The 13959-nt window shown below is 35.2% G+C and overlaps 1 protein-coding gene across 4 annotated transcripts in view; it reads right to left on the minus strand.

Annotated features, from left to right (window-relative positions):
* Positions 1-13959, minus strand: part of LOC136004617 (integrin alpha-1-like) — an 80863-nt gene that overhangs the window by 23761 nt on the left and 43143 nt on the right. For all 4 annotated transcript variants that reach the window (XM_065661236.1, XM_065661235.1, XM_065661234.1 and 1 more), the window contains 11 exons: positions 12980-13145; positions 8706-8779; positions 7368-7512; positions 6050-6192; positions 5413-5556; positions 3719-3973; positions 3168-3298; positions 2234-2397; positions 1906-2042; positions 839-949; positions 188-273 (listed from right to left, as the gene is read on the minus strand). In XM_065661236.1, coding sequence (XP_065517308.1) covers positions 188-273; positions 839-949; positions 1906-2042; positions 2234-2397; positions 3168-3298; positions 3719-3973; positions 5413-5556; positions 6050-6192; positions 7368-7512; positions 8706-8779; positions 12980-13145 — 1556 coding nt within the window. The remainder of the gene's footprint in view (positions 1-187; positions 274-838; positions 950-1905; positions 2043-2233; positions 2398-3167; positions 3299-3718; positions 3974-5412; positions 5557-6049; positions 6193-7367; positions 7513-8705; positions 8780-12979; positions 13146-13959) is intronic.

Here is a 13959-nt window from a genome sequence, read left to right on the forward strand (position 1 = left end):
AAGAATGTTGGACACCTTAACATTTAATCTGTTTTGACATAAAGAGGAACTTCTTTCATTGTCCAGACTATATTGTTTCTGATTTGGAAATTATGCCACAGTGTTATCTTATTAGACCAGAGAATATGTAATTTAGAGAGAAACTTTATACAGATATCAATGGATACAATAAACCCAGTGTAGTTACCTGTCTCCAGCTATGCTTGCTTTTACATTCAGAACAAGATCTGAAATGCATTTATTTTTGGCTCCACAATCTTTTGTGAAAGGAATCTGCAACAATAGTATTTTTATTCTCAATTTTATTATAATTATTATTAAGATTAAATACTTGCATTTTAATTCATTATCTAATTTTATATAAGGTCTTCTGTTTGGCAACCAATCTTCCCTAACATTAATCAGTTAATTATGCCAATATCCTGTAAAATGCACAGATAAAATATAAGCTTTCTACCTATTACCTTCTAAGTGATTCATCTAGACTAGAAAAAGAGGCAATAGCAGAAGCATGAATGATGCCAAACAACATCAAAGTAAATGACTAGCATTCCTCTGCTCTATCTACCTAAAAAAAATAAAATAATTAAAAATAAATAATTAAACTCCTTGTGCTCTATCTTCAGTTAACTCTGGACGGTTTAAAACCCCAGGCTGTTTCCCGAGCATACTGAATCAAGCTCTTCACCCCTGAAGACTCATTTAGAGGAAACATCTTCTGGACAAGCTCAAGGACCCTCCCTCTTTAGCCAATTTGTGGCCAATACTTTGAGATCTTGTGTGCACTATGAATTTTACCTTAAAAACTTTGGTTATTAATACAGTCTTGCTGACTTACATATTCAGATATTGAGCTTGGCAGGTTGCTATCAAGAACAGGTCCACTCTCTGGATCAGAAAAATTGAACTCCAGCAAAACCTTTACAGAGTCCTGAAAGTCAGGCTTATCCTAGAACATAAAGAAAACAAAATTGCAGTTATGGACACGCACTTTAATATCTAAGGAGGTTAAAAATCCCAAACAATGCTGAGACAGAATATTTTTTCAGTCACACTGTTGCTGTCCTTGCTAGAGAAGCAATCAAATGCTTGCAATCGATGATAAAGCATTTAATGTGCAAGCCAATCCTTATAAATACTCATTAATATTTTTGTGTATCTCATCTCATCATAAAATATCACATAGCCTGAGCATATCCAACACAGTTGCATTTAAAAATGTCTCAGAACAACCTACTCTGAGACTTTCCTCTTTTAGTCATGTTTAAAGGATCAGTATCACCTTGTGTCAAGGTAGCAACAGCAGCAGTATCACCTTGCGTTAAGTCAACTGAGGCCTGTTGTTAGTAGATGTATTGCATATTCAAGCAAATTTTGGGCACCATTTGTCGTTCATTTTCATTATGGTACAACTGTGAAGTCACTAAACATCTTAAATGTGGGTACATGTCCATCTACTCTGCACATTACTTACAATCTAGGCAATTTCATACTCACAGTTGTTAATTACGTTTCTGTTTTGCACTAAGTATTCTCTATCCCAAATATAATTTGTATGTTTTTCTACTATATTTCAGTAGGAGGAATTGCACTAATATGCAAATTAGACTTTCAGCTCACATGCTTCTGCTGGGTTTTGAATGCATCTAAACTACTAACCAGGATAGCTGCTTGTTCCACTAGGTGTGTTATGCTCTTTCTTAAGACAGACACAAAGAGACAAAGGTAAATAGACTGTATATTTAAGTAAATAACTTACATCTCTATACATATACAAACATATAAATTCTCAAGTAGTAAACAGATTTTATGTACGCTTCTTAAGATTAATTCTGGCTGCAATTTACAATTAATGGAATATTTTTTGGCTAATATAATGTCAAACACTTTAAATGATTTACTTGCCAACATGTAGAAGTTATGTTTAATACATTCTGACCCTTTGATAGTTATATTTTTTTGCATTTTCCTCTCATGGCTTTCTGTGAACAAGCTTCGAGAAATTTGTCTTTGTGAGTCAAGAGTAATCCAATACTGCAAACCTGCAAAGGAAGTTGAGATCAATATTATGGAGCAGTTTGTCTTTACACATTCTTTTTTTCCTAATGTATCTTAAATGCACTTTGAATGGTAAATTTAGAAGAGGGTGCATTCCATATGTGCAAAAATGCACAAAAGCAAGCATTAGAGTTTTATAACATAAAGATTCCAAGCTTAGCACTTATCTACTTACTGGATTCAAATGTATATTCCTTTGACTTTAGTCTGGTCTTAAAACAAATTGTGGCATTTATGCATATTGTTTTTCTTTTATTTATCTGACAATTTTGTTGTTGAATATTGATGCTTTTGGGTGTAAATTGCATGGAAACATTTACTTCAGCCACATCACGAGACCTAAAAAAAAACATCCCACAGAGAAAGTGCTTTGGAAATAATAGCAGCAACTTTTTTTTACTTTGAGAATGAACTTACAAAATATGTAACATTTAATATTAAAATACACATATTTGATGGTCTAGACAGGTAAGTAATTAACTATACACTCTGTACATTTTGCTCTTTGCTCTTGAGGTGCCAGGGTTCTAAACCAACAGAAAATTTAGCTGGCAAAATATCTTCCTATTTTCCTATCTCCTGCATCAGGACAGCAGAGTAGAGGGGGAGAATCACCTCCCTTGCCCTGCTGGTCACGTTCCTTTTGATGCAGCCCAGGATATGGTTGGCTTTCTGGGCTGTGAGTGCACATTGCTGTGTCATGTTGAACTTCTTGTCAGCCAGTACTCCCAAGTCTTTGAACCTGTCCTTGATATTCCTAATAAGATAATATACAATAAAGCATGAAAAAGAAAAAACTTGGGTTTTACTTCTTTTAGTTGGTGCTACAAGTGGAATCAGCTTCTATTTTGAATATGGCCTAGTAGAACAAGGTCATACTAGGCTAACAAGATTTCTAAAACATTCCTGTATTTATTACTGTTATCCATGAAGCTTTTTACTTTTTCCTCCAGAGATACATGAAAAGACAAAGATTCACAGCCAGTGTCAAAACATGAGATGAAACCAGTACCCTCACAACAGTCCAAACAGTAGCGCATGCAAGTTACACAGATCTCCTAAGACAAACGGTTATTTTCTGGCCTGACAGCTGCTGTGAGTATCCGTACCAGAAGAGGGCAGCCCCACCAAGGCCTCCGATGGTAACATCAATCAGCCCATCATCGTTTAAATCCATTTCTCCATGCACAGACTGGCCGAAAAATTTAACCTTTTCCCCATCTCCACCTGATGCAATACGCTGTGAAAAGCATTAAGAGGTTTATGCAGTGTATATTGAGGAATTTTATAAGAACATTCAAGATGCGCTTGTTGGCAGTTTGATGGCTTTTAGATTCTTAAAATATGTTACATTTTCATTATGATAACCCTAAAACAGTTACCATGGTGATGAAAACACTGTAAATTTTAAGAATTGCAAAATATTTACTTTTCTGGCTGTGCAGAACATTTCATAAGGTTTCTAATAAAAACAAGCAAATACATTTTCTAACATATTCGAGTGCAATTCAGTTAAATCAGTGACAGTTCAGAAGTATAGAGCTTTTAAAAAAAAAAAGCTGTTGTGACCGGTCAAGTCATAGTTTGGCACTATGTTGGGAAGGCATATGAAAATAGGATTAGGTTACAGCAGCTGCCAATCTAAAGTTTGATTTCATACCTGTGAATATTTTTTACTGATTGTGTTGCCACTGCCATGATAAATATAAACAGCTCCCCGATGATCATCCTCTAACGGAGAACCTATTACAATGTCATTATATCCATCAAGATTGAGATCCTTCACTGCAGCAATTGCAGTCCCGAAGCGTGCACCACAAGGCTCATTCTTAAGAACTTTGCAGGTGTCTTGTTTTAGTGGCGAACAGCATGTTTGCTTTACAGGTTCAAGACTCATCTGGTATTCAAACTTTGTCTGTGAAAGAGCAGATTTAAAGTTTGTGGATTTCCATCAACATTTTAGCAATGCAGGTTTTTAAGAGATCCTGTCCGGATGACAAATTGATGAATTAAATGAAACAATTACATCCTAATTCTAGCAATTGAGTGCACTGTGAAACTGTGATTCTGTAAATATAATTCAAATATTCTTTCTGAGAAGTGTGTGGGAAAGACATCTTTGCTCTCTTTCTGCATCTAGGTGCTTCTATGTACTTCTTGAAGTCAGTGGTTTGCAGGAAAGCATAGTATCATAATATGTGGTTGTCATTGCAAGTAGACTACTTCATTTTAAGACAGTGTGAAGAGTTTTTCTAAAGGCATTCTCTTAATCTGAGAAGTCAGCCAAGTTTCCGATGAAACACAGATGGCAATACTGTTATTCCAGAACAAACCCCAGCATTTATCTTACATAGAATAAATTCTGTCCTCAGTAGACATATACTCCATGGCCTAACTTATATATCCTTCTGGTCCCATGTGCACACTAGGCTAAAACCATATAGACAGTATGCTATGTAACCAATCTTTCCAAGAGATGGGTCCCATGAGTTCCATGTTAAGAGGTTAGCAGCAGCAAACAGTTGCTGCATCTCCTTTATTTGGAGATGGATAAAAGGAAACACAGGAAAAACAAATTTCAAACCTCACATTACTGGAGGACATGGAATTCTTGTTTTCTTGCCAACCCTATTCACCAGCAATTTGTTGTTAGCAACGTGCATGTAGAAACTGGAAGAGTTCCTTGTCAAATAGATCCAGCCTCCTCGGGTCGTTTTCTTGCAATAGCATTTTAGAAGACCACCATTGCTAGGCCATATTTTGATAACTGTTATAACAATATACAATGGCACCAATTTAAAAGAAGAAAAAAGAAGAAAAAGTGTGTATTGGAAGCGAGACTTATCAAATGAAGAAGCTGTGGTGTAGCTGACATATTCCTCAGTCTAGTTGTGACATGCTTAAAAGCTGTTGGATGTATGTTTAGGTTGGTAAGCAAGTCACAAGGATACTGAAGCACACTTTTAGGATGGATGAGCCCTACAGTTCCCTAATATGTGAAAGCAAAAAGAAAACATGATAGAAAAGTAATTCTATAAATTTCTGTCTATGCTGTATTGCACCTTACAGCATGTTTTATCTATGTATATAGTTATGCTGTTATATGTTATATAGTCACATATATATATGCTGTATATAGTTCAATGTTACCTGCTTATCTATGTATATACTCTGTTACAAAAACAAAAAAAGGTGAGAAAACCAGACTTTGAGAAGGAAGTTTTCAAAATCAATCTGTGTAATACTTTCAACTGACAAAATCATATGCTGATGATTTCAACAGCTCATCTTCCTCAGCTTAAATGATCATGTATCTTTAAAATAAGGATATGAGGCAATAAGGAGCATCCTTACCTTGTTCAGACTATAAACATATACTTTCCCTTGCTCCTCTTTCTCAGTTCCCATATACATAGGAGCTCCAACAAGAAGAAGGTCTGTAAATGAGTCTCTATTGATGTCAATTGTAGTAAGAACACCCCCAAAGTATGACCCAATCTGTGACAAAATATAAGGTATAAATCAGAGTCAGTAACATCATGCAACATTGCCTGTTCAGAGACCTGTTCTACAATTGCTTACAACTGTGCCAAATGAAAACCATTCAGCAGAAATCTTTGTCACTTAGAAGATCTTTTCGGTCTGTTTGCTGTTGAAGCTCGTTTTCTGTTTTAGGTTTTGTTGTCAGATTTTTTAATTTAAGAATGGTCCAATCAACTTTCAACTCTCTTGAATTTGGAAGTCACAAATGGTGCCTTCTACGTGCTAAGGGGAGTTGGACTTCTCCCCTCAATGGGAAAATTTCCAAGACTACTTTATAGTCCACTTGCCATTATTTATTATACCGGAGTATCTACCTAATCTTTCCTTCTAATCTTGTTGATAGCTCACAGTTTCAATTACTCTCCTGGTGCAGAGTTCTCATTTGAAATCATAGTATCTACTTCTCATGCCATACTCCACTGCTAGTTAATCATGAATGCACACTTACCTGTTCTCCATTTAACCTCTGAAGTACTTGTACCTCTCTTCCTTCCATTTTATAAATGATAACTTGGCCTGTGTGATTGTATCGTGGCTGTCCTGCTATGTACAGCACGCCTCCAGGTGTCAGTGCTGAATTCACAGTATATCCTAGGAAGCAGAATTCAAGATGCAGTGCACACAAAATGCATGTGTGTATCAGAAACAACTTCTGATTAATGATTTAAGGGTTATTGTACAACTAGATGTTTAACCCTAAATATTCTAGAGAGTAATAGCAGAGTTTGTCAAAGGGGCTGGATATGCAGTTGCCTACAGTCTCAGTTATGAGCACAACTGTTACTGAACTTGTTCGCAGGCTGGTGAGTCATGTTCATTTTGCCATCCTCACACAGTGTAAGGAATATAATGGTACTGATAAATAACTCGTGAGTAGCTGATTGACAAGCTACTTTCAAAGAACAGCTGACATCGTCTCACTGTCAAACTAATGGTGTCATCCAGATGTGATTCTGAGGGCATTTTGAAACAACCTCTGTTTAATATTAACAACAATTTAACAACTTGGGTGAAGAAAGACTTAAAAAAATTGTGTATCAATCAAAACGGTGTCAGGGTTGTAAGTATTATGGAGGATAGGATCTAAATTTAAAATTACTTTACCAAATTTGAGATATAAAAAACCCAGCAAATCACATTCTGCGAAGAAGAAAAATAAGAGTGCTTGGAAAAAAAAAAAAAAATCTAGTGTTGACTCTTCATCAGTAAAAATGTGACCTAAATGACATAGCAGAGTGAACAGAACCATGAGGTGTAGAAAGCAAGCCCTACAGGAGAGAGCAGGGCCACCAGTGCTTTTTCGTAGAAAAGGCTGAGAGGAAAACAAAAGCTTGCCAATTGGTGAAAAAAAGATAGCGGTGAATTGTTGTTCTTGTCCATTGAGTGTCAGAAATTAGCTTAACTTTAAACAAAGATTTAGACTTAATATTGTATAATTTTTTTTTAAATATCAAGGCATAGTAAAACTTTATAAGAATACTAGAGGAATCTGTGATATCTCTGAACAGATTAGACATGTCTATTGGCGAAAATATAGATATACATAGGTATGTAAGTGTTTGAGCTTTTTTTTTTATTGTAGAAGGAGCAATTTATTTTTTTTAATAACAAGAAAATCATACAGTAGACAAGTTTATACATTAGAAATTTTCCCAGACTCCTAGAATCTAAGGTATTATTCTGCAAGACACTCTTTCTAAATGAGATTTGAGACAAGTCTTGTAGCATTCGTTGAAAAGTGTTATAAGATGGGCTATTTCTCTCACCTAGATAGGCTGCAAGGGGTTCATTTTTTTCTGAATGCCTGTCACGAAAAGTGTCATTAGTTGGCATTGAAATATCACTGTCCTTCACCATGATCACTGTGCCATTCCAGTCATATGCTCCAACTGCTCCAAGCATTATCCAATCCTTATGCAGAGAAAAACAAAAAGCTATGTGACCTATCTTTAAGACATTCATTGATCACAATGCTTACATTTGGGTAATGCTTCTTGTACACTCGCTTCTCTTGCCCTGTTTTTTTCTATCATAGTATGGCTACTACAATCATAGTATGCCTTGTACTTTTTGTTAAAAATGCACCCAACTTAAAAGGGTCATTCAGGACATTCAGGAAAAGCAGCAGAAAGAAATGTAGCTCCTTCAACTTCATCCCACCATTCCAGGACAAACAGAAAGGCAAAGGGATATAGAAAAGCTAATGAGAGAATAAGTTTCCCAAACAAACTTTCAGAAACTTGAACTCTGTTGAATCTCTGACTCTTGCATATTATGCAGGAGCCTTTTGTCCATGAGAAATGGTTTGCTGACCTTTCTTGCCTAAAGGCATGAATGTAGTCTTCTAGACATGCCAAACTTCACAGACCTCATGTCTGTTAAGACACCAAGGACGGAAGAGAGGTTCTGAAGTGAGCTTCTGATGACAGCAGGTCAGTTTGTGAACTTTAAGAATATGTTCTACCAAACAGATAATCTTATAAATAATCCTCATAGTCCTTAACAGCATAATACCTGTTTCTAAGGTATGATACACCATCTGGAGCATAATGTGTAATGTAGTGCAGAGAGTAAAAATTAACAGAGTACTTCTGCAATAATATATTTATATTAAATCACACCAAGGTATTTTATTCTTTGTTTTTTTCCCAGTGATATGTTGAGCTCTATACAAAGCCATGTTGAATATATATGTGAATTTATCTCAGATTTCTTAGCATTTATTCAGTTCTGTTCAGTTATTCTCCTTCTGTGCTGTTTTCCACTGTCAGTGCTTTTTTGTGTCTTTAAAGCTTAACTCTTCCCAGTTCTTCTCATTTCATGTTAAATTTTAATTTCATTCAGGTACACTGAGTAGATCATCAATGTCAATGGATACTTCTTGATTTTCAAGAATAAATAAAATACTTAGGAAGTGATTTTCTGCTAATACAAATTCCAATTTTTTTCTGCATTCCAGTTTAATAAATATTTACCCTCTAAGAAATGAGGTAAACAGCAAACAGGACTGTAAAGAGAATTCTGAAACAGTCATCCAAATTCATGCCACCATCAACAAAAATCTACTTTGTAAAAGAACTTGTATTTTCAAACAGTTTGTTTACCTGAGAGTAATGAGCACTGAAACCAGCTTGAGACATCTCCATTTCAAAAGAGGAGGCTTGCTGGTCTGTTGTTGCTACAAAACAGAAAAAAAATAAGTTTAAAAAATAAATTTGGTTTAGTCTAAAAAAGTATCTGAATAGTGTAATAAATATGCTTATATGGTAGTAAAGGATAGCATAATTAACTAGAATATTTGGTGAATATAGTTTGCCATAAATTTTTATAACAAATAAAAAAATTAAGATGTGTTAACTGCTACCATTAAGTACAAAGGTTTCCATTTCAAGATCATGTCTCAGAACTAGTCCAACAAATATTTCTAAGCTAAAACTGAAGAAATTTGACCTCAGGCTGATGGCAAATCTATTTGGAATGTTTGATTAATATGGTTAAGCCATTTTCCACTTGAGCTAAGTGAACAATAAAACAACAGCCATGTAGCCCTGGTCTTGTATTCAAGCAACCAAAAATTTGTAGGCAGCTGGAGGAACTTTAAATGAAAAACACTTGATGTTTGTATGAACCTTCACAAAAATAACATAGGAAAATCTCAGCTGTTCCAGATTCATAAGGCTCAGGAAATAGTTTGGGAACTATAATCCTGAACAGAAAGTTACATGAAAATCTTCCTGATTCTCTTGATGACTTTGAATAAAGAGGGTATCAGCTGATTTAGTACCAGTTTGTTTCTTGTCAGCTAGTCATTTGCTAGTTATTAAACTCTGATGGGCTGGTTTGCTCCCAGGTACACTGAAGTATCATCAGGAAAGAGAGAGGTCTGCCCCTTCCTCTACTTAAAGCAGTACTCAAGGACACTATATTGCCACTTTAAGTGGTCAAGTAAGGTAACTATATTCTTCACATTGATTCCTCCTTGAGAGCAAGATGTGGCAACAGGCTGTATGGTACAGAAAGAGTTCACAATTTGCCACCAGCTAAGTGCTGAGACGAACCTCCAGTTGTGTGAATGAAACTGAGGCATAGGGAGCCATGGCTGCATGAATTTCAGGCATCTGAACTATTAAATAACACTGAACTTTGGATACGCAGCAACTAAACCACAGAGGTTGCTCCCCGGGACACAACGTCTTTGCTAATTTCTTCGATTTATAGCCAGTCATAGGAAGGAGACATGATCTCAGACACAAAATGTTTTACACACAAATATGGGCCATCATGTTTCACAAGACATAGCTGCTTTGCAAGGTCTGAAAAAGTCCCTTTTAACTATAAAACTCTTAAGTTTCGTATTTGCTGATAAGCAATATTTTCATACAGTAAAGGATGTTCCTCGGTGAGCTGAGAAAGAAAGGACTCTCACAGCTCAAGGCAGAGGACAATGCCAGTACTGTTGGTGTGTGCAGCTTTGAATGCTGCTTAGATAGTGGTCCTCAGTCTAACTTTCCATTGAGTTTCAAACTGCCAAGCATCCTACAAAGGATATTTTGTGAAAAAATATTTGTGCCTGCCTACGGGTTGGTTAAAACATAAAATGCTGTTAAATCCTGAAGGCCATGCCATGAAACACATAGGCATATTGAAAAGCTTATGTATAAAAATTCACTGGCTGTCAGGTATGGGTTTTCGTTGGATTTCATTTTTCAATTCTCTCTAGATTTTACTTTACAATTTTTTAAAGGCCAAAACCAAAAAGAAAACAAGAAATCCAAGAAAAAAATCCAAATGTACTACTATACTAGCATGAGGCTATTTAGATTGAGAATTTAAACAGACTTAGACAAAGAATGTAAAAAATCAAGGTTCCTGCGATCACCATGTTATGCACATAAGTTAATTCAGCTACAACGTATGAGGTTTAACTAATCTTTTCCATGTGGCACCCATTCAATAAATTGGATTGTCACCAGAAGCTGGGTGTAACAGAACTAATCTGCTTTTCTCCCCTGCCACAAAAATACATCCACAGACACAGTCTAGAGCAGCAAACCTAGAATAGCTCCTGCAATGCTTTGTGAGGGTACAGGAAACTATGCCAGAAATTGACTTAGCATTTCAACCTTGGAAATTGAGATGGAGTAATCAATATAACTTGAGTAGCTCAAACTTGCTATGCTTTGACAAAAAGCTAAGATCCCATTTTCAATTTCTATTCCCTTGCAGCCACATTACGTGATTTCTGGGACTTTTACAGGTGGAGGAGGCAACATTTCTTGTCTTACATCACAGGTGTCTTTATACAGAAATCTTGGCACATCTCTGAGTTCCTACCAAAAATCTGGAAATCAAGAAGCCTTTTGGGAGTGGTGAAATCCCCTAGCTTGTCTCTTCCAGTGTGGCTAACAATAATTTTCCAAATTTTTCATTTCAAATATACAATTTCTGTAATACAAGCTAGTCTGCATTAAATAAAAATTGAAAATAAGTAAAATATATAAAGGTGCAAATATCCAAACAGTTTATAATAGGTTTATGTTAAAAAATTAGAATATCCTAGAAGTACATATTTATTACTGCATCTTTTGCAGAAAATGAAAGTTGAATTCAAAGAGTACTGCAAAACTGGTTGATACTTGAAGAGGTACAATATGCTCAAAGTACCAAAAAACTGAAGGACATGATGATAAGGATTAGTCATCTCAAGGGTGGACTGTCAAACAAACAGATAATATTCATACCTTTTAAACATTTATATAATTTAATGTTAGTTTTGCCACCATCAACATAACTACATTTTTTCGTATATTTTATTAAGCTTCAGAACTTCTTTAATGTTCAGATGCTTTGTAATTTTTTCATATGATTAGAGGAATCAATGACTAAAGTCAATGGAATGATTAGAGGTCATGATATAAAGCATTCCCCTTCACCAGGGATTTCAAGCCAGCACAACTTAGTCCACTATTTGGAGGCTAGGGTTTTGTGTGACAGGCAGGCTCTACCTAACGGCTACTGATTGCTAAAAGGGACAAGGTGGATTCTGACAAAGTGAGACCATCTCTTCCACTGGCATCCAGGTGTTCAAAAGGTTAAGCAATGGCATGAAACCTTGACTTTGATAATACAGATGTCTATAAACTGTCATGCTAGCTCTTACATACTTCCTCAGCTTTCATGACTAGCAGTTGATTAACTTTTTATTCTATATCCTTTATATTTAATAGATGTAACTAACATTCAATTTTACTAATGAAAAACTTATTTTTTTTTCACTTTTCTGGAAGTACAAAGCAGAAATTGAAGACTAAGTTTTCAATTTCTGTTTGAACATCTGTTTTTCCACTGGAAATAAACAAAGACTTAACAAAAAGGTCCCCTAGTCAATGAACTTTGTACTCAGTGAGTTTAAGTAGGCTAAACTTTGGGCTTTAGAGATACTAAATTCTCCTCAAATTAATTTACTTCATAAGTGAGGAAACAAAACCTTCCAGAAATAAAAAGATTAAAAAAATATAAACTGGAAGTAATATCTAGTACTAATCTGCTGAAAATAGTCGATCAAGCTAAATGATACACTAAAAAAAATAACTAAATATGTCTGAGAAATATAGCTCCAATAAAAATGAAAACCAAAACACTTCAAAATACTCTCTCATATTTGTACTACCTCTTGAAATTCAAGCCAACATTATTTTTTATTCCAGCTGTAAGCTACACTATTCCAGCTACTTGGAGAGTTGAGATGCTGAAAAAAAAAAAAGTCCAAATTGATGGGTGTCTTCTTTGTATGCCATGAATCCCTTCAGAGATAGCCAAAAGAGCTCTTGAATCAAACAGAGATTTGGAGAGCATTGCTTAATTTGAATGGAGGATGTAAGCAAACATTATGAGAGAATGACTTTGCTGTGCTAAAATCTGAGTGTCATGAATATTTCCAAAAGAAAAATATATCTTATCATCTACATACACCAAGTCCATATTAGCTTATAAGGCAAAGTAATATGCTGTAACTAACAACTAACCAAAAAGACAACCTGAAAGTATAGCCAGATGAACCTATAATCAGGATATCGTCTGGCAATGTTTTCTTATCTAAGGGATGGAAAATGCATGTTTACCCCAGCAAAACCAGCGATGCGTAGTTACCCTTTTAAGCTATTGTCTCCATAGGTTTTAACCCATCTGAATATATTTTACATCATTATCTATGGTTTTGATGTTAATTGTAAAATATTCTTATGATCAGCAGGAAAAAATTACTGCACAAAACATTTTATACAGCACAATACATTGCAAAGGAAGATAAAAGCAGATGGTCTTCTATTTGCTTCAGTTATAATGCTGCCATGAAGTAAAATTCTAAATAATAGCATACCTTCTAGGGCAAATATTCTCTCTCCAAGTGCTTCAACAATAGTTACAAGAGCTAATTCATCTGAAACATTGAAGAAATGCTTTTCTGTAGGCTTACTGGCAATTGATTTTATTTCCTCTACAAATTTCTCAGTACTTAAATTTCCTCTGCTGTAGCTTCCAAGAATCTAAAGAGAATTAAAAATAAAAAAGTAGTCAAGGAAACATTTTATAACCTGTTTTAACCTCTTTTAAAAAATAGATACCTTCGAGGGAGGTTGTCAGAGAATACTGGGAAATCATATCTAATCTTAATTTGCTCTGTTAAAACCTCCCTTAAATTGATTTCAAGCCATTCTTTTGCAATAAGAACACGACTGTATGAGGGCTCAGTTGTTTTTCTGAAAATACAATCAATAGCAAACAAAGCAACTGTATAACATTTGCAATTTTCAACTGCCCTTTTTTCCCTTCTTCACAAAATTCGAATGATTTATTTTACAATTCTATGATTTGTTGAAGCAGGCCTTAATTTAGGAAAAAAACAACACAACAATCCCCAGAACAAAACACAACTGCACTGGCTTCTGTGTAAATATCACCAGTTGTCCTCACAACTTGGTATATGAGCAATTACTGACAAGTTAATAAGGTGCAGAATAATTCTTTTTTGGTGTGCAGATTTTTTCTATGAACCCTATATAACAGTTGAGTTCAGTATGAATAATACCATCACACTACGAGACTTTACATTTGATTTTCAGTTTTAACACCACTGCTGTAAAAATTCAGGATGCCTCAGAACAAAATGACTCACTTCCTCAATTCCCAGACCAAGAAGTACCATTAAGAAGAAAAAGGGCTCTATACACTAAGTTACCTAGAGGAAAAAAAGAAAAAACCCTCTCATGTTTAGAGCTGGACAGCTGTCCAACTGGACACTAGAGCAATTCAAATTTGGTTCTAAACAGGGCTTTTATTGCTAAAAATTACTGCAGCTTC

This window comes from Lathamus discolor, chromosome Z (genome assembly GCF_037157495.1).
Source record: "Lathamus discolor isolate bLatDis1 chromosome Z, bLatDis1.hap1, whole genome shotgun sequence".
NCBI classification, from domain to species: domain Eukaryota; kingdom Metazoa; phylum Chordata; class Aves; order Psittaciformes; family Psittacidae; genus Lathamus; species Lathamus discolor.